The sequence below is a fragment of the Tachypleus tridentatus genome, chromosome 1 (assembly GCF_004210375.1).
Source record: "Tachypleus tridentatus isolate NWPU-2018 chromosome 1, ASM421037v1, whole genome shotgun sequence".
Taxonomy (NCBI): Eukaryota; Metazoa; Arthropoda; class Merostomata; order Xiphosura; family Limulidae; genus Tachypleus; species Tachypleus tridentatus.
The window spans coordinates 50,062,452-50,087,737 of record NC_134825.1 but is presented as its reverse complement, the minus strand read 5'-3'; the positions used below and the strand labels follow the sequence as shown (position 1 = coordinate 50,087,737).

Here is a 25,286-nt window from a genome sequence, read left to right as displayed (position 1 = left end):
ATCATTTTTTGCAGTGTGATGAAGAGTCTCTACCTTAATGAGATTATGAAATTTGTTAAAAATCTGGTTACATTTTACAGAATTATTAAACCACAGCCATGAAAATGTCCTAAATTTCCATCATAAAAAATATAACTCAAAGTGATCCAGAAACCAGATCCAAACCAAATTTGGGGAAGACCATTCCACACTGATTTCTCATATTCTGTGAAATTTTCATGTACATTGGTCTATTAGTTTTCAATATACAAGTGCAGAAATACAGACAGACCTGCCCTGCAACACCCTTTCCCCTCCCTCTCTAGAGGCAAGTGTAATAAGATTATTCTGCATCATCAGTGTCCAGTATGATAGTAAAAGCTAACTGCTTCTATTTATTTATAAACAGACATAAGTATTTAGTTCTTCAGAAGGCAATGGCCCCACTATGACTATCTCTTCCTCATTTATTTGCATCTCCAATTTGTTTGTTTTGAAATGACTGAAACATGCTTCTGTGTTTTATCAGGGAAGATACAGGGGCTTTTTGGGAGTGACACAAGAAGACAATATTCAAATGCTGACTTCACTCCTGACTCATATCATTCTGGGGGCAGTAGCTATGGGTACCTGACAAGTTTGTTTGAGACTAATCAAAAAGCACACGCAAGAGAAAGCACACAGACAACACTTCTGTGTGAGTGTGTAGTCTTAGAAACAAGTTTTGTTTGTTTGTTTCTTGTGTGAGAACAAAGTGTATGTACATAAATCAAAGAAACTACTAGATGTTCAAGTCTAACAAAGCTGCCAGATAACATTCTAATTCAAATTTAAAAAAAAAAGTAATTCTCATTTTCTGTTCATGTGACAGACTGATAGGTATGTTGTAACTCTACCATACAAAAAAGTAGAATCATTCCGAGTATTTTACTTTGAAACAACATAATTATGTTTGCTAAAAACACAATTTTAGCAGATTTTAACACAAATCCATTTGAGTAAAACAAGAATTAATTAACTTCATGTAATCAAATTCTTTTGAGAAATCAAAAACAGATGTTTTGAAATAAAACTTTCAACTACAAATTATATATTTTTTGTTATTATTATTTTAAATTTTGAAAATCTGTTATTTTGTTTTTTTCATTTTACAACCTGGTGGCATCTCTGTGTGTTTTAATTACTAGTTACAAGAGAGCTTTGAATTAGGTGTTAAACTAAGATAAGGAGAAAATATTCAAATGAAACCAGTATATCTGTCAGTTGATTTTGTTCACCAAACAGATACTTCAATGGGAAAAAAGGATTAAACTTACCTTAAAAATTTTAAAAATGAGCAAAGTTTATAGCATAATTAACAGTGAGAGATATATGCTCATTTTTTTAGAAAAAATGTATGAGATACCACTTAATAGATAGGTTGGGAATTTGGGATTTGAAAAATAATGTAATTATTATTGAGGCTAAAATTTGTGATAGAACTGGAAGAAAATAATGTATTTAAGAACATCAGTGAAACATCAATTCACAATGCAACTGAAGTAGTCTTAGAATTAATCAGTGTTTTCGCCATTAGATTAAAAACAATTCCAAAACAAGTTCCAGATTTCAGATTACGAGAAATAAGGCAGATTTAAGCATCTGCCTTACATAGACTCAAAACTTAATCCAAAAGTTGTGTGTCATTAAGACAGAAATAAAACTGATAGTCTACTTTTAGTATTTGAGAACAGTACCTGTAATCCAAATATCTCATTTCGACTTTGAAAAAAGGAATAGAGAGTTGGATAAGAGCCATTACTGACAAAGGATTAAGCCTAGTTATCCTATATAATAGCAACAAAATAATTTAATGAAACAAATTATTTAAAAGCAGCTAGAAATATTCCTGCATTCAATAACTATAAATATACTCCTGATATATTACAATTTGTTTGTTCATGCAGTTTTTTTCTGATGTTCCAAAAGGTGAAGGTTTTAATTCCTTTTTGTTGAATCCAGATACATATACAGAAGTATAAGCTGCGAGACTTCTACTGCTTAAACTTAAGCTATTTCTTAATTGTGTTATTCTGGCTGGTATTACAAGTAAAGAGGAAAATACAATAGTAACAGTGACTAAGGTAGTGTAGGTTTAATTTAAAAAATTTTTATTCAAAATATTACAATCTGTAGCGTTCTACACAAGTTATTATCAAAACAAATTACAATGTAGTATAAAATGAAGCAACTGTTCACATCAGTTTTAAGCTATTTGCACAAAAATAGTTTTTTTAAAGAATGTTACATCAATGAAACGTTTAAGTTAATACTTTCAGTTTTTATGTATTCTACCTTTAAGCTTTAAAATTTTGTGTTGGAACAATATTTTTTATAAATGTGTATAAAAAGGACTATAAACACTTTTACTTTAAGCAATACCTGAATAAAATATTTTCTTGACATGAATACATAAAATTAAAACATTTTTTAGATACAAGTTTTTATTATTTAAAACAGAATTTTATGAATAAAAGTTAACAATAATACAAAAGCTATAATGATTTTTTTCACTGGATGTGTATCTATGAACTATATTTTTTAAAAATCAAATAAACCTTGTATTTTTATAAACTTGCATATTTCTGTTATATTTGTGGAATAGTTTAAACTGAAGTTAATTATGATTTTTAAATTTATTCTTCACGGATTTATTTACTAAAAATAATTATTTTTCTTGTAATCCTAAAAAGGTTGAACTGCGCACTGGTTTATTATTAACAATATATGGAAGTAAAACGTAATGTAACTATCACCTTAGCTGTAAGTTTGATTGATTCAGTAAATAACTAACAAATATTACACTTTATTCAAAATATGTAGATAGCCTGGCCATCACTGGTCTAAAGGTTTTCAATGTAAAACCTCAGTTAGGCTTTGGATAGATTTTTTCATTCAATTACACCTCCCAATTACCTAATAACTTGCTCATTAGAAAACCCTAACATAAATACAACATAAAACTGAAATATTTTGACATGCTGAGGTTTTACATTTATTTACATTTATATAAACTTACAAAAGAAAAAGAAATGCAAGGAGCAAGTTTTCACTCAGTAAGTGATGATCCATTCTTTACAAAAAAGTGCTTTATGGCCATTTTTTAAGCTGCTGTTGGCATGACTAGCATAGAACATTAATTCTATCTTTAGGTTGAAATAAAAGTAAAATAATAAACACATACAATTAAAGTTTAATGTGGATAGTACATTAGGCTGTGCAAATTAATCATCTCTTTTAAACAGTAATAGTATACTGTAAATATCTGTTAACTGGTAAAATATTTGTGAATGACCATAAAGAAACAAACAAATTCCTTAAAACTGTAGAAACATTAAATTACAAGTAAGAAAAATCATATTTTGCAGCTGTTTTTTGCAACCATTAAGTTGGCCAGGAGTAATTTCTCAATAGCAGAACAGTTTTTAAGTATGTAATTACATAAAACAAACATTAAACAATTGTACTATATATTATACACAAAGAATTATTTGTTGCGCATATGTATCACAAACATCTGTATAAAGTTCCTAAAAAAAAGCCTTATTGCAATGATAAAATAAAATTCCCCCAAATATTCAGTTCTGAACATAAGATACTTAACACACTACATTTTATATTAAGTCACAACACTGTAACTTCTCAAATTTCCTTTCAACATTTCTCACAAATAATCCTTCCAATATTTAACAAACTATTGTTAAAATAAGAACAAACTATACTTTACAGCACATACAATATTAATGCACTAGTGATGAAACAGAGGTAGCAGAAATAAATTGACCAGATTTAAGACAGCTTACTTCTGTTACTGAGCGTATTCTCCAAAGAAGTAATAATGATGTCAGAACTAAAGTCAACTGAGAGTCCTTCTTTAACCTTGAATTAAAAGAATAAATACATTTAATAATTTTCATCATTCAAACCATTATAACAGAAAAAGACAGGACAAAACAGAAATCAGTTTCAGAAATATGTTTTGGTTACATGAAAGAACGTGATAAGTTCCAACAAGAACACCGTAAAATTATAAAACTCAACATTTTATATAAAATTCCCCAAAAATGAAAACAGAAACATTTATAATATTTATGTATGTAACTTGAACTTGAGAAAGGTTTATAAGTCTTTAAAACTTACGTAGGAAATAAAGATATTAGGATATAAACAAATAAAGTGAAATTTTATCATCATTTTTGAATGAGAATCAAACAGGTGTTTCCATTACTCCACATCATTGTTATTTTCGTGGTTAATTACCAAGATGTAGGTTTCTTAATTTTTCTTGAACCTTTTGTTTTCTCTTTATTGCAATACTTGAAATTGAATGATATGTATATGTTTAATATCATAAGTATTCATAATTTATATTCTCTACTAGGATCAGTGTAATACAATTAACTTCACACATGTGCACAGCCTGCATATGACTAGAATCCCCAAACCTTCACATTTTTCTTGAGAAATCTCCCCAGTATGGGTAGGAGGATGGTGATTATATGGTAGAGGTATTCCTTCAAGTTTCATTTGCTAATTTCAAATACAAGAATATATTCCCACCGTAATTTATTCCTTGAATCCTCATATGTATGTGGAAATGAAACAAGAGAAAGCTGAAAGGAAGGGAAGGAAAAAATTCAAAATGTGACACAGACCACAAAAACAGTAAGTCAACATCAAGGTACCAGATGACAAGGATAATTATTTTGATGATGAATTTTGTTTAATTGCAACATAATGGGGGACCTAAGTTGAACAATGAGAGAACACGTCACAATAAATATTTACCAGGGGTCTAGGCGAGTGTCTGGTAAAGACATCTTTTGAACTACCCGAGTTACAATCATTCAAAAATCAAAGGATGAAAACTTCTCAGACTCTTAACATTATTAAAGTTAGATATAGTAGAAATATAATTTAAACACCATAATACCCTAATACCATATGTGTGTGTGTTTATATACATAAAACACAGTAGTACTTTCTGATAATGACTCATTTTTAAAAACTATTTTTTTTTTCTGTACAAAGAATGATTTTACATTGATCTAACTTCCTGACAAATACAACATATAACCTTTTGGATGGAAAGTCAGATAACAACCTCTCCACAGTCACTTTATACATTAATATTTTATGCATGAATACATTGCGTGCGCACGTATATATATATTTATATATATATATATATATGGTAAGGAGTTACATTTTTACAAAGTTTTAATTCTTAAACTAACAAAAGCAGCCAAAACAAATAAGGCTTAAAAATCTATAGCTTGGAATGAAACAATCTTAAACAGATTTGAGTCAGAATTAAATACAAGATAGTGATCAAAAAGTCTGTTTCTTTTCTTTCCCATACCTTTCATAACATTTCACTTAGGATTTGAAATCATTGACTGATGAAGTTCTCACTGGTATAACTTTGCAATTATAATTTCATTTAAATTGGAAAAGGTGAGGTTATATAAAAACACAAAATTTATCAAGCATCTATGCATCCAAGCCAAAGAATATATATAAAAAAATACAGCACAAAAATTAAAATTATACATATATATGTATATATAAACTACCAAACATTACTATATCAATGAACAAAAACAAATAAAACATTCTTTATAAACAAATCCACAGCTAGGTTACAAAAGTTGGTACTTATTGACAGAATTTACCTGTTACACTTCCTAATCTTATCCTGTAACCAAAGCCAACAACTCACAACTTAAAAGAACTTCTGAAACAAAATTTAACTCCTCTTAAACAACTGAAATCCTACCAAGATGTTTCATTCATTTGTTCAGATAATAAAAGTAAAAAGATTGTGTATTTTTGTAATTTACTCAAAACAAGTGAGTCATCTTTTACTTTCTAGTGTTAGATAAGAAGGAAAGGAGCTATTTGACACCACCTACTGCCAACTCTTAAGCTACACTTTTCCAATGAATATTAAGATTTGCAGTAACATTCTAATATTCCTATAACTGAAAGGGCAAGTAAGTTTGGTGAAAGGGTTCCATTCCACATTTTAATAATTGTTAGTCTAGAACATCATCACCAGGTTATGATGGGCCAGCTGGGCAGATATATGGTTCATATAAGCATGTTACATATTTAGAGAACAGGAATAACAGTCAAGTTAGAAGACTAGAGAAATACATTACACTTCAGAAGAACAAAGTTGATAATAAGTAAAACTGTCTACCTGATTAGTACCAATAATGTAAAGAAACAAAATATTTCAGAACAATAAAAATTTTCAAACTTACCCGCTTTATGATCTAGCACGATCTCCTTGAAAGTTAGAAAGTCTGTGAAACTTAAAAGCATTTCAAATATCTCTCCGTCAAGTTCAGATGAACGAGCCCTGTTGAAATCATTGCATTACAATAGATTATACATTTTTAAATCTTTAAGAATAAAATAGTCCCAGTATTAAAGAAAACAAATATAAGGAAAAAGATTTATTACAAAATAAAAAAAGCAACTGAACTTAAAGAAAGGAATGAAAGTGGATATATTACTTGATTGGCTAATGATCATATAGCAGACTAAGCTCTATTGACTTTACAAGGCAAATACGATCCCTATTTCACTGGCTTCCTCATTTTATCAAAAGCTTTATGCTTGAATAGAATCTCAGATTTCATCATTATACCCTTCCTTTAGTTAGCTTTAGAATTCTTCTTTTATGACTATTTTACAATAGCGTTAACATTTTATAATTTAAGATGTTGATTCTATTTGTTTTGCCATCAAGCTAGTAATGTAAGAAATTTATTCTCTATTTAAAGTTTTTTTTGTTTTGAATTTTGCGCAAATCTACTTGAGGGCTATCAGCACTAGCCATCCCTAATTTAGCAGTTTAAGATTAGAGGGAAGGCAGCTAGTCATCACTCCCCACCAGCAACTGTTGAGCTAATCTTTCACCAGTAAATAGTGGGATTGATCAACAGATTATAATGCCTTCACAGCTGAGAGGGCAAGCATGTTTGGTGTGATGGGGATTCGAACTTGCAACCCTCAGATTAAGAGTTAAATGCCTTAATCACCTGGCCATGCTGAACCTACATTTAAAGACAAAACAGCTTAGTCTGCTATATGATCATTAACTGATTTAAAGTATATGTCCACTTCCACTTGTCCACTTGTTTGGTTCTTTTCTTCAAGTTCAATAGCCAGTCATATTTAGCTTCTTTATTTAACAATAAATATTTTCATCATACTTCTTCAATTTTTACAACATGGTGTACATGGGTTACTAGGTTATATATAGTGTATTATACAGATTTATAAATTTTGCATATAATAATAATAACATAGGTAGTAAAAACTGTGAAGACTGTTTCCCTCTATCAAGTGTTGATAAAATTACAGTTACTACTAGAACTAGGAAGGTGGTAGGCCTGTTGAAGAAAGATGAGGATGAACAAAAGAAAGAAATCTCAGTTTTGGCTATTTGTCAGTTTTTGACTTTGGGATGCTCTTGATAGCTCAAACATGGCAATATACACTGAAGATAGAACAAATATCCTAGGTATCTCTTCATATCTAGCTTCTGATGACCTGCATGTGCATTGATTTTTGTTTTACTTCTTCACATTATACATAACAATGAGATTAGCTCTCTAAAGACACTGACTGTATAGTGTACAAAGCACTGAGTATACTGTCATGTAATATTCATCTATTACTAGCTAGTAATTCCTGTTTCACTCTATATTTATGTTTTAAAAAAACACCACATTCCTGTAAAAAACTAACTTCAATGGTTAATAACATCATTTAAACTACAATTATTTATTTCCTTTATAAATTTTCCTTATAATAATACTAAAAAAATAGGTATTCATATAACATGATGACTGTTCTCCTCTATCAAATGATGATAAAATTAGTTAATATAGTACTAGGCAGGCACTAGGCTTGTTAAAGAAAGATGATAACAAATGAAAGTAAGAAATCTCAGTTTGGGCTTTTCACTGGTTTTTCTAACTCGGGCACACTGAATAACTGATATACACCAGAGACAACACAATCATACCTAGTAGCTCTTCATATCTAACTTCAATGTTGGCTCACACTCAAATGCTAATATTAGGACACTAATAAAGTATCTGAATTTGTTGATCATTTCAAGTAATACACACACACACATACATTTAGTTGTTATTCAAGGTTACAAATGTGCAAGGATATAAAAATAACTCTCAACGGGTTCAGGGAACATATGTTCTCCTAAAAGTAAATCAAGACTTAGAAATACCTAGACTTCAGCAGAATGTTTCAAACCATTCTCAGTGTTTTAAGAAATTTACTCTTTTTTAATATATAGAAAAGTTTTAGTACAATAAGCAATATGAACATTAAGATAGAACTAAATGTTACCATTATACTAAAATGCATTTAAATTCTCTTTTAATTTGAGATAGATTTTAAAAAATGTATTTAATGCATTTTTGAATAAAAATCCATACTTACATATATGTACATAAACTGTCTCCTTCCATATCAGACATTATAAAGCCTATTTAATATAAAGTTTATGATAAGTGATTCTACTGTAGAAGTAATCTTTTTCCCTTATTCACGATCTATAAAATTACGTGAAACTTGTACAAATTAATGGAAAGAGGGAATACACACAACTACACCAACTGTCAATCCTGACAGTTAAGCATATTCAAGCATTCTGTCTGAAAGATTTCCTATCTAGTCTTTGAAAAGCACTGCAGTTTTGAACTTTATATTTCCTATGCTTAATAAAAATTTCTTTGAAACTATAGCTAACACTAAATCATTTATTTAAAATAAAGAAATCTCATTAGGTCAACTACAGAAACACTGTTAACAGATTCACACAGTCTTTATAAAGAACATAGGATTACACTTGAAGTACCATTCACTAAATATGCCCTCCAGCCAGAATTGCAAATTATTTGTAAATTTACAAACAGGGGTTAAAAAATTAATTTAACAATGTTTATAAAGTTATAAATAACTATAAACTGGTTCTATTAACGATGTCAAGTAAAATAGATCATTGTTTGTTGTAAAAACTAAATTGTAAGGTTGGCAGCCTGTGCTAGTGGAGACTGCAACAGCCTTGGGTCTTGAAAGGCACAAGATTTACAACTGGTAGCATGAAATCTACAGAAATCCAATTCTGACGACCAAGACTTTTTTATTTCTTTATTTCTATTTTTTATTTCTTTTTTCTATTTAGCCAATTGTTCTGGGGCATTTTTTCGTAAAACATAAATTTTGGACCTTTTTCTGGATGGTCAAACAAAAGCCATTTTTTCAAAAGGACTGTGTGACTACAGAAGCACAACAAAACAAAAGAGAGAGGTGTGAAACCCTACACTGATCTGTAACACAACAGACAGGTGTGAAATCCTTTACCAATCTGAAACACAAGAGAAAGGTGTGAAATCCTACACTAATTTTGCACTGAACTGAAACATCAAATTATAGCCCTGTCATTTCAAAATCAAAAGCAAACACCTAAAAAATTTACATTAAGGGTTATAGAAACTCAGTTAACTAAATATCTGAAATTAACTCAGATAATTAATTATATTACAGTAATTACTTTTCTGAAAGTTAAATCTTTTTTGTGTAATACTGTTTTAAGTGCTATATGCAGTACTATTTTCTCATATACAAGAAAATGTTATTCGAGAAATTTTACTTAAAAAACATAATTGGCATATTACATATGTACAGGTACATAAATATGTGAAAATGTATTTAATATTTATGTAGTTTCTTACATTTCCTAAAATTATTATATTACTCATTTTAAATGGCCATAACAGAAAACTAATATATGTATATTATGTTAAATTCATTTAATTTTAAAATATTTTGAATGGGTCAGTAATAAGTTAAATTAATGCCATTGTTTGTTATATTAATGTCTTCATATAAACCCAAAATAGAAAAAAGAAAAAATCAAAAATATGTCAAAGCACATAAAAGCCTTCAGATTTTGTTACATCACAAGGTTTCAACTGCTTCACAAATATTTTATAATATTTCGAGCTTCTGAGGAGTAAAGTTAAGTGGGTCATTTCCACAAGTTGCTAAAATTGATTGTTTTTTGTTTTTTTCCAACTCTCCTTCACCACTTTTAAAACATGTTGATCTCTGGTAAACTTAAATACGACTTTGCTACTTAAGACAGTGATTGAAATTTGGTAACTTTTAGATACACACGTCTTTTTTTTTATAACAGTTACTTGAGCACAGACAGAAGGAGTACCAGTAAAAGTGATTTATAAAAATATTTGTATTGTTTTGAAATAATAATAAAGCTTTCTTTAGTCACTCATTTTTGGTTCAACTATTACAGTCTTTAAAGGTAGACAATAAGTTAAATGTCTTAATTCATAAATTATTGAGTTCATTAATCATTTGTTGAAATAATCTAAATAGTAACATTTGGAAACACTAATTTTGAAATGATTGTTGAAATAATCTAAATAGTAATATTTGGAAACACTAATTTTGAAATAATTGTTAAAATAACCTAAATGGTAACATTTGGAAACACTAATTTTGAAATAATTGTTAAAATAATCTAAATAGTAATATTTGGAAACACTAATTTTGAAATAATTGTTAAAATAATCTAAATGGTAACATTTGGAAACACTAATTTTGAAATAATTGTTAAAATAATCTAAATGGTAACATTTGGAAACACTAATTTTGAAATAATTGTTAAAATAATCTAAATGGTAACATTTGGAAACACTAATTTTGAAATAATTGTTGAAATAATCCAAATAGTAATATTTGGAAACACTAATTTTGAAATAATTGTTGAAATAATCTAAATAGTAATATTTGGAAACACTAATTTTGAAATAATTGTTAAAATAATCTAAATGGTAACATTTGGAAACACTAATTTTGAAATAATTGTTAAAATAATCTAAATGGTAACATTTGGAAACACTAATTTTGAAATAATTGTTAAAATAACCTAAATGGTAATATTTGGAAACACTAATTTTGAAATAATTGTTAAAATAATCTAAATGGTAACATTTGGAAACACTAATTTGGAAATAATTGTTGAAATAATCTAAATAGTAATATTTGGAAACACTAATTTTGAAATAATTGTTAAAATAATTAAATAGTAATATTTGGAAACACTAATTTTGATTAGTGGATTAATTTTTGTGACCTTAAGTAATTTATTCTCACAGGTAACCAATTATATTAATTAAGCAAATTAATCTCCTGGCTCTAACAGTGTTAGTAAACATTGATATTATTTAATGTGCTGTCTTTAAATATTCTTCACTAAATTAATCAAAAATTTATCTTATAGTAATAACCAAGTTTAGGATGCAACATGTTAATTTACTTACTTCATTTCCTTCAGAAAGATACCATGGAAAATTGTGGTAGTCTTTCAATTAACCTTTGTTCAATATAGCTTTCAATGAGTTCTGTCTAGAAATAAGTAAAAGAGTTAACAATATCATTTATACCTTGAATAAAAGATAATGAAGAAATTAACAGAAATAAAAAATGAAAAACTATTGTGCAAAAGTCTTTCACACTACATTATAAACCAGATGTACATTCCTTGTTAAGATTTCTCTGTCAAATGAATAGTTTTATTTCTTTCTACTAGCCAATATGTAAAATATTTTATTATTTCTAAACCAATAAATGTTTCTAAATGTTTGGCACTCCTTGTAAGAATAAAACTCTTAAGAAAACTTAAATTAAAACTACTATATTCATTACTATGTAGCAAAGAAAAAATTTAATAATACTATTCATTCTGAATAAAATAAAATGAAGACTGGTTGAAGTATTGATATCATAAAATGTGATGTAAGGTTTTTATAACTACTGTTAACATTTAATATGCTTCTTTAGTGTTCCTTGACCAAAGAAACAAAAAATTATTGTCAAATTACTTAACATTCCAAACTTTAGTTAAGAAATAATCTTTATTTCAGTTTCTTGCTTCTGCTTGCATAATATTTTAGAGTTATTAAAGATCTTGAATGGTGTCTATGAGCCTATTATATAAAAGTTAGTTGAAAAGCAATGTAAAAGAATCATAAAATATGTTAGATAAGAGAATATACTATCTTCCACAACATTCTGCAACAGCTCTTATGACAAAGTTTCAAGATTTCACTAAACTTTCACTGCACTACAACTGAATGTGCAAAGCTAACTTTTTCCTTAGACGAAAATGTTTTCCTGAAAGATAATCACCTCTCTACAAGAGAAAGAGCTGTTATTTCTTCACTTCTGTGAAGAATTCTGCATGCATTACAAGTATTGAATAAAGTTCCTGACCCTATACGTATTAACATGTAGTGCATCATCCTACAATGTAACAATCATCAGAATCTAGCTCTTCACCAATAGAAAGGCCACACGTTGAAACATAGGATCATTCTTTATAAGGCTAAAGAAATACATCAAGAACAGAAAGCAAAGATGTGAGGTTGTTTAGAGAGATGAATATCTATCTGAAATACATTTGAGTAAATTAAAAAAGGCTAGAATTTCATACTGGTATGACAGGGGGGGGAGGTAAAATGGAGACACAGAACTTACACAGGTGAGTTTCCTTCTAAAATAATAATGTCAGAAAGGAAAAACCCACACAGTATTTCACCCACTAGAGGGAAAGATAGCCTAGTAGGACATTAGTTGGTGGGAAACTACATCCACTTCATACAGGGAATGCTCTTCACACAGTATGGATAATAGAGCAAATGATACTGTCAACGAAACCTTCTGCTTGGTGAAGAAGTATCACACAGATGTGCACAACGTAACTCAACTAGTCATTATTACTCAAGTATTTGGATATGCATTAGTGTATATTGTGTCTAGAGCAATAAGTCAGACTATATCACACTGGATAAATAAATACTTATGTGAGATTCTTACTATAATAATTAAATAAAAGGAAAAAATATCCTAGATATGTATTCCGAGAAAAATGTAAGATCCATTCATACAGCTTAACCACTGGGAATAGCTTGGTTCGTAGTGAAGTGGGGTGTCCTGTATTATACAATCAGGTAACACCCCAACACTACTTCCCATTGAATGGTGCACTACTTGGTCTAATACTAGTGAGATTATATAACTCAATATATCAACTCTCTATATCAACCTCCAAAGTAACTTGGGAGAAGCAAGTGTTATATCACTACTCCAGTCAATGAAGGGGGAATGTGTATAAATGAAGAACATCAGCAAGGTGCTTGTACTAAAGATGAATGATTTTTCTTATATGAAGTCTCACACTGATAGACTATGCAACAGGTTACGATAAATAGAAAAAGAAGGCAATGGCCAGGTATTAGAACAAGCTCAAACTTTATGGATTCTGTTGTATTTTTACCTGAAGAATGGCCTGGAAAGTAAAATAGATATATAACTCTTAAGCAGGTTTTTCTGTAAAACCACATAAAATGAATGAGATACAGGGTGAATATAAAGACTCAAGTAGAGAGCCAAACCACCCACCACAAACAAAATGATTCCTGAAGGAGAAAGCTACATCTGATGGGTAAGTAGAAGTCAAATATCATTGGAGTAGTGTAACAGAAGAGCAAGAAATGGCCCACCAAATCTGATAGAAAACATACTGGATTGTAGTCAACTGAATGGAAAGGCCATGAATGAAATGTTCAAACATCAGGAATGAGCCAAAACAAACAAAGTGATCAGACAAATCAGGACATGGAGAAAGCATCTGAAAGATCTCCAATATTTCACAACAATTAGCTTCTAAAAAATGCCACCTTGAATAGTAACAAGAACACAAAAGAATAACTGGACAGAGAGTAATCTCACGAGGTTGAATATAATGAGAAACTTGATGGGGCTCAATAATGACCATGACAATTCCTCCAGTTTCCTCTGCAATATTGTGAAAACTTCAATGCATAATCCAGTTGACCCAAAACTAGCTTTGGATTGGTGTTTAGTTGTAAAGTAAGAGTTATACAAAACTTAATGAAACCAGGAAGTTTTTCCTTTTCTCTTTACTTCTCTACTGGTTTTAATTTTTGTGAAAATAAAATAAGCTAGGTATGATGATAGTGCATAGGCCTAACAATAACTGGAAGAGTACTAGATGAAACTCATACATTTGCTAAAATAAGAATTTGTACTGCTAAATACACATTAACACTGACAATGAAGCATGTCCCAAAAGCACAAATTTGATTTAAAAAATTAAACAATGCATAATTAAAGTTTTATCTAGAAAGCTTAAAATTTGGTATATTTTTTTCTCATAACCAAGAAAATTAGAAAAGTTAGGAGAGAAAACTACATTACAAATGGTAATAAAAATGTAAAGTAATAAGTGCAAACATGCCAGAGGTTCTTAAGAAAAACAGTACTGAGGGAAGAATTACTGCAAATGAAGGATATGTCACCATCCTACTGGTGGAGGGGTATATTCTAATTATGAGTAGATTACAGGCTAACACAACACACATTGGAGCTCCATTCAAGGGTTGTGGTACATGCAAAAGTTTTCACGGCAGTACTCAAGGTAATAGCTATTCGTTATGAAAAATGAGTGTATACATTTCTCAAAATGATGTTTACTAATCACAATGATGGTTTAATGTAAGAAGACTAATAGTCAAAACACATGTAAAGATTTTATATACTTACATAGTGATTGAAAATAGTGGTATATTCGAGTTTGTTTTCTTCTTTATCTTCGAACACTGTACAATACTTGTCAAAAAAATCCTTCTGAAGTTCTTGAAACTCAGATTCTAAAAATATATTAAAGATCCTTATGCTTCTTGTATAAAAAGTATTTGCAACATTGCAAACTAAAATGTCTTTTCTCCTGTTACATAGCAATTTTATACACTCGGTGATGCTACATAAATTTAATCTTAACTCACCCATTATAATATCTTCAATGTGACCAACTACTTGGTCAAACACAGCTTCATCACCAGAACTGAAAATTCGGTAAAAGAAAATTAATATATGAAAGATCAAACTATAAATAGTTGAGCTACTACTCTGCAATACACATTTGTTTTAAAATTCATCATACTTCATTCATAAATACCAGCTGTGAAATTACAGGCTTACTTCAGTTTTCCATTGAAAACAAAGTAAACATTTTACAGAATTTTTGTGCATCACTAATACAACTTTTATATCAATTGTCTTTTTTATAAAATATTTTCACATTTACACATATCACATAAACAAATGTTTAACAGTAATTTCAGAATGACTAAAATAACCAACATAGTGAAGAAAGTATCCCATTTTCCTACAAACTACATCTCTGGAAAACTGTTGCAGTCAATTTCAAATTTAATAAAATAAATAACATGATAAAAAATGATATTAATCTTTATACTAAATTGTATCTAAGTTAAATAATACTGACAATAATTACACTTCACATTGTCCAGTTTGCACCATAAATTATTGTTAAGATATGATGATATAAATAGTGCCTAGACCACTACTATGTTTCTCATATCCCAGCCAGCATGATGATTCCTAGTATTGGACAAGGGGCCTCACTTGCACTGAATATTGCAGATATAATGTCATTAAATATTCTTATTTACTTTCATTTAAAACTTCTTGAAACAAGCTGCTTTTACTTAATGTAGGACTGAAATTAATATCAGTTAAACTTGTGTTATGTAACAATTAAATTATTTTTAATTTTTAACAGAAGCAAACTTGAAAGAAAAGGAACATTTACATAATGCACATTTCTTAGCAGTTAAATATAAAACTCAGAAATAAATATTCCTTAAAGACTTATTGTTTATGAAATAATCTTCAGTCTGCTTTGATTCAACATCCTCAAATTCAAGCTAATAATTTGCTATTAAAGTATATTTTCATTTTCTTACCTATTTCCAACAATTTCTTCATCCAAATCATTTTCTTTCTGCATACTATCTGAGGATAAGTAGAGACAGATAATTAATGAAACAAGTACTTTCCCCATACAAACATACACAACATCATGATAAGCTTCAGAATGACAAAGAAAGATTTATATTTCCACACTAAATGAATTTTAATTATATGTCATACATGCATATATATATACAGAAAATTTTCACAGGAGTTTAAACTTGTTCATCAAAATAATTATATTTCACACAAACTGTAATGATAGTGTTCAGTTTTTGAGTGGTCTGCTTATGTTATCTTGAACTATGAAAATTACCATCAAATAAACAATTGACACAAAATGTTATCCATATTGAATAGCATTTAGGGGTTGCTCAAGGTGGTTGCAAGCTATCAGGTAAGATTATTCTTCAGAATAATTCTAGATTATTCTGAAATGTTATGCCATATTATAATAGAGTATATTGTAATACAACATTCAGAATGCTCAAAAGCGTTTTACCTTTGGAATATTCTATATCATATCTGTGAACTTTTCCAGTCATGTTTTCAAAAACTATGGGGTTTTCACTAGTTCAGATACTGTAACTTTCAATTGATTTCTGCAATTTCGGGAATACATGGATCAGTACAATCATGATATTGCAGCTGACCATTAGGAAGTAACAGAAGTCAAGGAAAAAGTTTAAAGACAGTGTTACTGACATTGCTACAAGACAACTTCAGATCAGTCAGCCCAGAGATGATTATCAAGTAGAGACAAATTTTGACAGGATAAAAGTCCTTCAATTTACAGTTTTATTTTTCTAACAGTGTGATTTTTTTTGGAATGGATTGCCTTCATATGTCATGGATACAGTTAATTTAGGGAATGCTTGATAAATATCTGAATGATAAACGTGCAATTTATAGCATCTATAGTACTGTATCATCCATGATGAATGACTCAGGCATTATATGCCTTCTAGATGTGGTTGTTTGAGGGACAGTTTTAGCTCACTCACTGTGAGGAATGAAGACTCCCTGACATTTGAAGGTTACTGTTTGAGTCTATCTTAGAACATGGTTCACACTGCTTCTCATATCATTACTGCTCATCACATAATTTTAGGTTTCTACAATATCTTGTTAAGTAGAAAAAGATTAATTCTGTTCTTTAAAAATATGCCTGTTAAACATTTGCTGGAAAATAATGGTTTCTCACTAAAGAACTTAGGGTTTGACATTCTTTGTTTCAGCTATGTCCAAAGAGACAAAATAATCAATGGTAAAGGCACCAAATGATAAGGAAGATAGAGATGAACCTCTAAATCAAATCCATCTGATTATCAGGAAATCTGAGGATGTAACACTGAAGATTTTATCCTGAAGAACACAACAGAATTCTTCAGGTGCCTTGAAATTCCACATGGATATCTGGATTATGATCCCAAGTTAAGGAAGCACAGATAGGACTACAGGGAGGCATTACAGACAGTACCACATCTGACTGTGGTAAGTTACAATGACAAAAAGATGGTGGCTCTTATGAAGGAGTATCATGTCATCATAACAAAGAAAGAAGAACAAACAATTTCTCCTTCAACTTGTGCAGGATCATAAAAGATGCTTTCCTAACAGTATAAAAATTAAAAACAAAGTGACTTAACTAATCATTCCAAAACCATATAAAAATCACATAATTATGTAACTATACAATTGTACATGCAATACAATAATAACATAAATGTCTTTACATCACACTATAACAATTGTTACATGCAATACAATAATAACATAAATGTCTTTACATCACACTATAACAATTGTTACATGCAATACAATAATAACATAAATGTCTTTACATCACACTATAACAATTGTTACATGCAATACAATAATAACATAAATGTCTTTACATCACACTATAACAATTGTTACATGCAATACAATAATAACATAAATGTCTTTACATCACACTATAACAATTGTTACATGCAATACAATAATAACATAAATGTCTTTACATCACACTATAACAATTGTACATGCAATACAATAATAACATAAATGTCTTTACATCACACTATAACAATTGTTACATGCAATACAATAATAACATAAATGTCTTTACATCACACTATAACAATTGTTACATGCAATACAATAATAACATAAATGTCTTTACATCACACTATACATACAGCACCAGGTCATTACAGTCTAGAACTTCAACTCATTGAGCAACCTCTAAACATGTTCCAAAATGGATGAAGTTTGACAATTAATAATGTTTTTTTTTTCTACATTCAAAGAAAATTAGGGGATAAGATATTTAGAATTTTTAACCAGAAAGTCTACTTGCAGAAAACAGGATCACCCAAACAACCATTTTCATCAATAATTTTTCTTAAGCTTTAAAAGCTATGTTGGAGCAAATACCCAATTAAAATAAACTTGTTCAGCATACCAACAACTCACATATATTCTACAATCTCACTTTAATAAATGAAAAGGATATACTATTGTTCGAGTGACAATGAGTTTTAGCACACTAATGCTACATTTTTTCTTAAAATATAAAAATCCTGATGACTGTTAAAGGTATGTGTTCTATTAAAAGAAAAGTTTGGAAAGTGGAGGTCATGAAAGATTGTAATATTTAAGTGACACTGTATTTTGTAAAATTTTCACCAAATGGACCAAACAACTAAAAGGAAATACAGTGATTTCTGAGTAAGAACTAAAATGCCAAAATTCATTATACATTTCTGAAAATACTAATTTTTTAGACTACTTAAACTACAGTATTTTATGTTTTTGGTTTTATAAACTATAAAAGACAAATTTGAAGTATTTTTTGTTTATTTTCTAATCAATCACTGTGAAGTGCTACCATAGTATGTGGTCTGAAAAGATAATTATACTACTATGTGTAGTATACCCAGATACTATCAACATCACCATTTTATCTTTCATTTATCTGCAACTGACAGCAGTTATTATAAATAGCACTTTTAAACCAATAAACTATAAAATACCATTATGTAACATTTTGAAAGCAAATGCAACATAATAAGTTCCAACAATCAAAACTAGCACAATTACAACCTAAATTTAAGGTAATATTTTGGAGCACACAAACTATTAAATTATTATTACTTACTGATCAAAAATGTGAATAGATATAAATCATTTAGCAATAAATTACGTTTTAGTGAATTATTAAAATGGTGATGTTGATAGTATCTTTGCAGACCACACACTATAGTAATACTCTTTGTGAATAGTCCAAAAATCATACTTTACATCTCTCACCTACATGGACACTAGGCTAACAATTAAACTAGTAGCTTTGCTATGTCATACTGGATGTACAAACACAGGCTTGAAAATTGTTGATAAATTTTACAGCTTTTTATCATATAAAAAAAATTTTCTTTCAGTACAGCATATGCTTATTTTTAAAAAACAAATTACGATGTACACTTTTGCAAATGAGAAATCTATTTTATATAAGCAGTTTTAGGCTTCTTTCATAAGATGTGTTTTCATAAAAGATAAAATAAAGAATACCTGTTCTATTTATTGGAATAATCTTTAGACATCCTGAATATGAACTGGGCTTCTTTTGCAAAGAAAAACTTATCAATCATTTTTGAGCCTATGTCCTTGAATCCATTATTCAAGTAACAGTTGCATGCCTAACATTCACTGAAAACCATATGACAAAGGGTGAAATTTTATATTAAATTATTCCACTATAGAATTAAATAAGCCTGATTTCAAAATCCCTGAATCATCCCTGGCTACCACTGCCATAATCATAAAAAGTAAGCCATTATACACTGACTAGCCATTCTTGTAAGGAAATAACTAGTTAACCATTATACACTGACTAGCCATTCTAGTAAGGAAATAACTAGTTAACCATTATACACTGACTAGCCATTGTAGTAAGGAAATAACTAGTTAATTGTATTGTAGTGGCATATAAGCAGGGAAAAACAAAAAAAAAAATTACTAAAATCCAGTCAGAATAAATCTTGCAACTTATAACAAGCCTAAGGGATCAGTGTTTAAACTTTCTTTTTCATTATTTACAATAATGATATTGATAATAAAATAATTATTAAAATATAATAATGACACTAAACTCTTAGGTATTTCTAGTTGTAATAAAGATGTAAATTGGACATATAATTTACAACTGACTTTAATTAACTTTTCTCTTGAAAAGTAAAGAGTCAGAGAAGATATGATTAACCCCATGTCATCAATGCTAGTTTTAAACCCCTACTGTGCATGTTACCAAGTTACATTCAAAAATTAATTAAGCCACTTTAATATAAATGTATTTTAATTAAATTACTATTATAAATTACAATATAACACAAAGTTTAATATTATCTAAGTTTTATTCCTTTATTTTGAAAAGAAACATTCAAAACAGCAATTATAACTGCAAGATTTTGCTGTCATGTGATCCACTCATGGTTATGAGTTTAAACTTCACAAGCTAATACACATTATACTATATGAATATAACAAAGACTGTCAGTATAAAAGGTCAAATTAAAATTCCATGTCTTTTATAAACATCTGAAAATTTCCAATGGGAGTTTTACATTCTAATATTTCTAATCTTTTAGCCATACTCTCTTGCAAATTCAAAGCCATATTGCCAGGGGGCAGTTTGAGATTAAATGGCATGCTTATAACCAATAAAAAGAAGAGATTTCATACTATTCAGTTATAGCTTGAAGAAACCTCTACCAGTGTAAATATTTGCAGCATGAGAGAGAAAAGAAGCTTAGTCCATTGTTTTCTTGGCATCTGTGTAGTACTTGGTAAATGTTTCTTACCTTATATGTATTAGTTTGCTAAACAGTTAGATTGCATTTATGTTTTTCATTTATATTCCACTTAGTTATGTATTATTTGTGATTATAAATGCATAACTGAAAATTTCATGAATGTATACATTTAACTTGATATAGTGTGACATGTGGAAATGTCTAAGCAAGATGCCATCATTTGTGTGTGGAAGTGTTAAAGAATTTGTGGGCAATCTTGACTCTATAACAACTATAGAATACCTTGGGGTCATGTTTGCAGGAAGAAATTGTCATATGTATCTATATCAATAATAAATGACAAAGAATTGGAAAGGAAAATTAGAAATAAATAATTGAAAAGAAAAAGATGTGAAATTATGGATATAAAAATATATGATTAAAATATATATAAATATTAAAAAGGTATTTACACATTTCCATTTTTTTAAATTTAAACATTTCATTGCAGTGTACACAGACAGTAATACCTTGGGTTAATGATATAACAGAGAAAATGGAAAATAAAATATAAACAGAAGGTTCTAGAGATTATGCAAATGAAATGTGAAAACTATATGATAATAAATAGTATTTTTATACTCCAAATGATAATCACATTGTATGTAAATTATCCAGAATGTGAATGCAAAAAGTTACATTATAAAGTGAATGTTTTGTTACAATTAGTAAATAAAATCAAAATTAAATGTCTTATTTTCCTAAAACTAAATAATCTTAAGATTATTCATGACAAATCTATTTCATCATCTAGTTCCATTTTTATAAAGAACTTTCATGAGAGTTACATATCTACTTATGGTGTGGTAAGTAGGTCATTGTTCATCAGGTTAAAGCATTCAAGATTATTACAGAAATTGTTAGTATCAATGCATCATATCTTTTAATGGTAGAATAATGAAATGCAAATATTTGCAAGGTAGAAGTCCTTCAATTTAGTTTTATTTATCTAACAGGGTGATTTTGTGTTTTTGACTAGGATGCCTTCACATGTGATTAATGCAGTAAATCCAAGAGAATGCTTAATACATATTTGAATGACAAGAGTTATTCTTGGAAAGTTTTATCCTTAAATTTAATTTAATGGATGCAACAACCTAAATTGGCTAACACATCCCTTATATTGAGTTTTATGTCACGTTTATGAGACAAGCATTTCAAAAGGAAAACTACGTTTAACATATTTTTAAACAACATTTAAGGCCTATTTAAGGCCTTTTTTCTGGATGTTTTGTCAACTACTACTAGAAATAACTATCACGAGTTTTAATGTCTACGACTCATCATATATATTTCAATAGCCTATATTTACAATATTAATCATTAAACAGCTGGAATGTTGAAAGCAGCAGCATCAACTGATGATGGGCGCCGTTTAAAGATTAATAATTCCACCTTGTAAGTTGTACCCACATTACTATTATAATGTGAGATGGATAGTGACTCGTTATCTATCGGTAAAACACTATAGATCAAACTGATAGAGAATAAGAAATATGAAATAAAATGACATTATAAAATTAAGGATGTGCAAATGTTATATGATAATTGATTTAACAATCACGTTCAAAATTCAGTTATTCAGAACTGTAAGTCTTAATTTAAAGCATAACATTACCTTCTTCACCATTAATAGCTGCCGCCATCTTACTAAAATGAGATATAGAAGCGTCTTATAGTGGGCTTTAATAACAATCGTATATTAATTTATTACAGTTTGCTTGTTTGTTTTTGAATTTTGCGCAAAGGCACACTGAAGTTATCTGCGCTAGCCGTTCCTAATTTAGCAGTGTAAGACTAGAGGAAAGGCAGCTAGTCATCACCACTTACCGTCAACTCTTGGGCTACTTTTTTTTATCAACGAATAGTGAGATTGACCGTAGAATTATAACGCTCCCACGGCTGAAAGGGCGAGTATGTTTGGTGTAACGGGGATTCGAACCCGCGACCCTCAGGTTACGGGTCGAGCGCCTTAATCCACTTATTACAGTTAACAAAACTAACATATTCATTAGTGCATCGGCTCGGCATGGCCAGATGGATAAGGCACTCGACTCGCAATCCGAGGGTAGCGGGTTAGAATCCCCATCGCACTAAACTTTCTTGCCCTTTCAGCCGTGTGAGCGTTATAATGTTATGGTCAATCCCACTATTTGTTGGTAAAAGAGTAGTCCAAGAGTTGGCAGTGGGTGGTGATGACTATCTGCCTTCCGTCTAGTCTTACACTGCTAAATTAGGGACGGCTAGCGCAGACAGCCCTTGTGTAGCTTTGCGCGAAATTAAAAAACAAACAAGCAACTCGAAAAAGAGTGGTCATTGAGGCAAAGACAAACCAAAGGGAAAATAATAGGGGATATTTTATTTTTACGTGTTTTTCCCAAAGCAAATGTCAAAAGAACTCATGGAGATGTTGGAAGTGCTACTTTTGGAGAGATACAACCACAGCAAGCGTAAGATTGAATATTAGTAGTTATGTTGAGCATGTAACTATATGTCATTTAATATTCAAACTTTAGAGTTAGATTCTTTTCATTGAATAAAGAAATACGATTTTAGCTGAGTTTACTTTTTTGTGTATATAATACAATTTACAACTTCACAATAATTCTTAGAATTGTACATTTTGATAGAAATACACGTTAGGAATAGCCCTGGAAGTAAGATTTAGAAACGCCACAGCCTCTTACTAGTGAATTACTTTTTATGTAAAATGTAACAAGCGAGCTTATGGGTCAGTTATAACCCCTAAAATTCAGTAAAAGCCGTCCTTAATTCAGAACTGTTGATTAGATGGTGGATAACGAATCAGGATTCTCATTATCTAAAAAGATACACTAAATCAAACAGCAAGATATGATTACAACAGCTGAATTATGGTGCATGCCAAATCTTGGACCTACTCTCTATACTATATTCTAGAACATGATTTAGAAATACACACACATAACCGTAATTCTCGGAATTGCCTTCATATTCCTATTCTTAAAAAAAATCCAAATATTATTGTGTCCCTCTAGTTCATTTTACTATGTTGAGCACTGTATATAAACGCATATATTGAATTACGTTACCATATTTAATAAAAGATAATTCGAACTCTCAGAGTTAAAATGATTTTGTAACATTAAAATTCTTCTTTGTGGAGACATGATTAAAAACGGTTAATTTTTCAAATTTCATTTTCAAGCCAAACAGTTGGCAGTGGGTGGTGATGACTAGCTGCCTTCCCTCTAGTCTTACACTGTAAATTACGGAAGCTAGCGCAGATAGCCCTCGCGTAGCTTTGCGCGAAATTAAAAAAAATCCAACAAAACAACAAACATTCTCAAGCTGATGGTGACCTAAAGAGGTTGAAATCTTATGTTTTATTTTGTGCTTTTCAAATAAGTTTCCACAATCATGTCAGCCGTCTTAACTATATATAAAGTTTAGCTATAAAGGCTAAAACTTTATGAGTTCTCTGACCTGGCCGTTTAAGCTCATGTGTTTCATAAGGTATTATTATAATTAAAAATGCCAGATAAGAAGATGTCTATTGATATGATAGCTTAGCTGGATATAGCATCTTCCCTGTATATAGAAACACTGCTTAAAATTCCATTCTCTATTAACTTTGATTCTTTCAGAAAAAAAAAAAAAGTAAACAGTAATTATTAATGAAAACACGTGACAATAGTTTATGATGTTGGTTACTCGAAACTCATCATAAGTGCACCAGATGGCTAATATATTTCATAATGTTGTAAAATAAATTTTAAGCACACCCGTCCTTTTATCTGATAACAACATCTGTCAAATGAGAGGTTGATAAATAGTAAGATTTAACTGGACATCATTAGTTTGTTTGAATTAAGCACAAAGCTACACAATGGGCTATCTGTGCTCTTCCCACCAGGGGTATCGAAACCAGGTTTCTAGCGGTGTGACTCCATAGACATACAGCTGTGCCACTGGGGGCGCTTTTTATTAGAACATTGTTAATTTTTCCGTAATGCAATTAAGAAATAGTTTCTCCAAGATGAATCTTGCTCACACTGCTGACCATTATCACTCAGCACTGTCAAACATTACGGTTTTTTCTGTAGCACATTTATTAAGTGAGGGACTGCGAGGTCAATCTTAAACAACTCATGATGAAAGTGTCACCACGGCACTTCCACTGTACGTGAATATCCACTTTTAGTACCGTTATACAAAAACAAGGGGTATTGATATGTATTCGAGCTGCATCAAGAGACTTGACGATTGATGATTTGAGGTTCCACTTTCTCATAAATACAGCCGTTGATTTTTAAGGTGCTATTTTAAACCTTGTAAATTTTCAATGTTTGAGCTTTTACAGACGTTAATTCCCTGTTTACAAATTCACATTTGTTAAACAGCGTTTAATACATGGTACTTTGGTATTTTCACTGGAGGCAAAAATAAGTAAGTTAATAAACGAAACTAGGAGATATACCCATTTTCGTAGCAATAACTTTCTAGATTCTTGTCATTCGAATTTTACTT

General features: G+C 29.8%; 1 protein-coding gene across 1 annotated transcript in view; it reads right to left on the bottom strand.

Annotated features, from left to right (window-relative positions):
* LOC143248250 (ADP-ribosylation factor-like protein 2-binding protein) overlaps positions 1-22,498 on the bottom strand; it is a 31,219-nt gene extending 8,721 nt beyond the window's left edge. The window contains 7 exon segments of the mRNA XM_076496668.1: positions 3,822-3,898; positions 6,290-6,385; positions 11,402-11,490; positions 14,710-14,816; positions 14,952-15,010; positions 15,936-15,984; positions 22,396-22,498. Of these exon segments, the coding sequence (XP_076352783.1) occupies positions 3,822-3,898; positions 6,290-6,385; positions 11,402-11,490; positions 14,710-14,816; positions 14,952-15,010; positions 15,936-15,984; positions 22,396-22,423 (505 nt within the window). The 5' untranslated portion in view covers positions 22,424-22,498.
* Between the last annotated feature and the right edge of the window lie 2,788 nt (positions 22,499-25,286).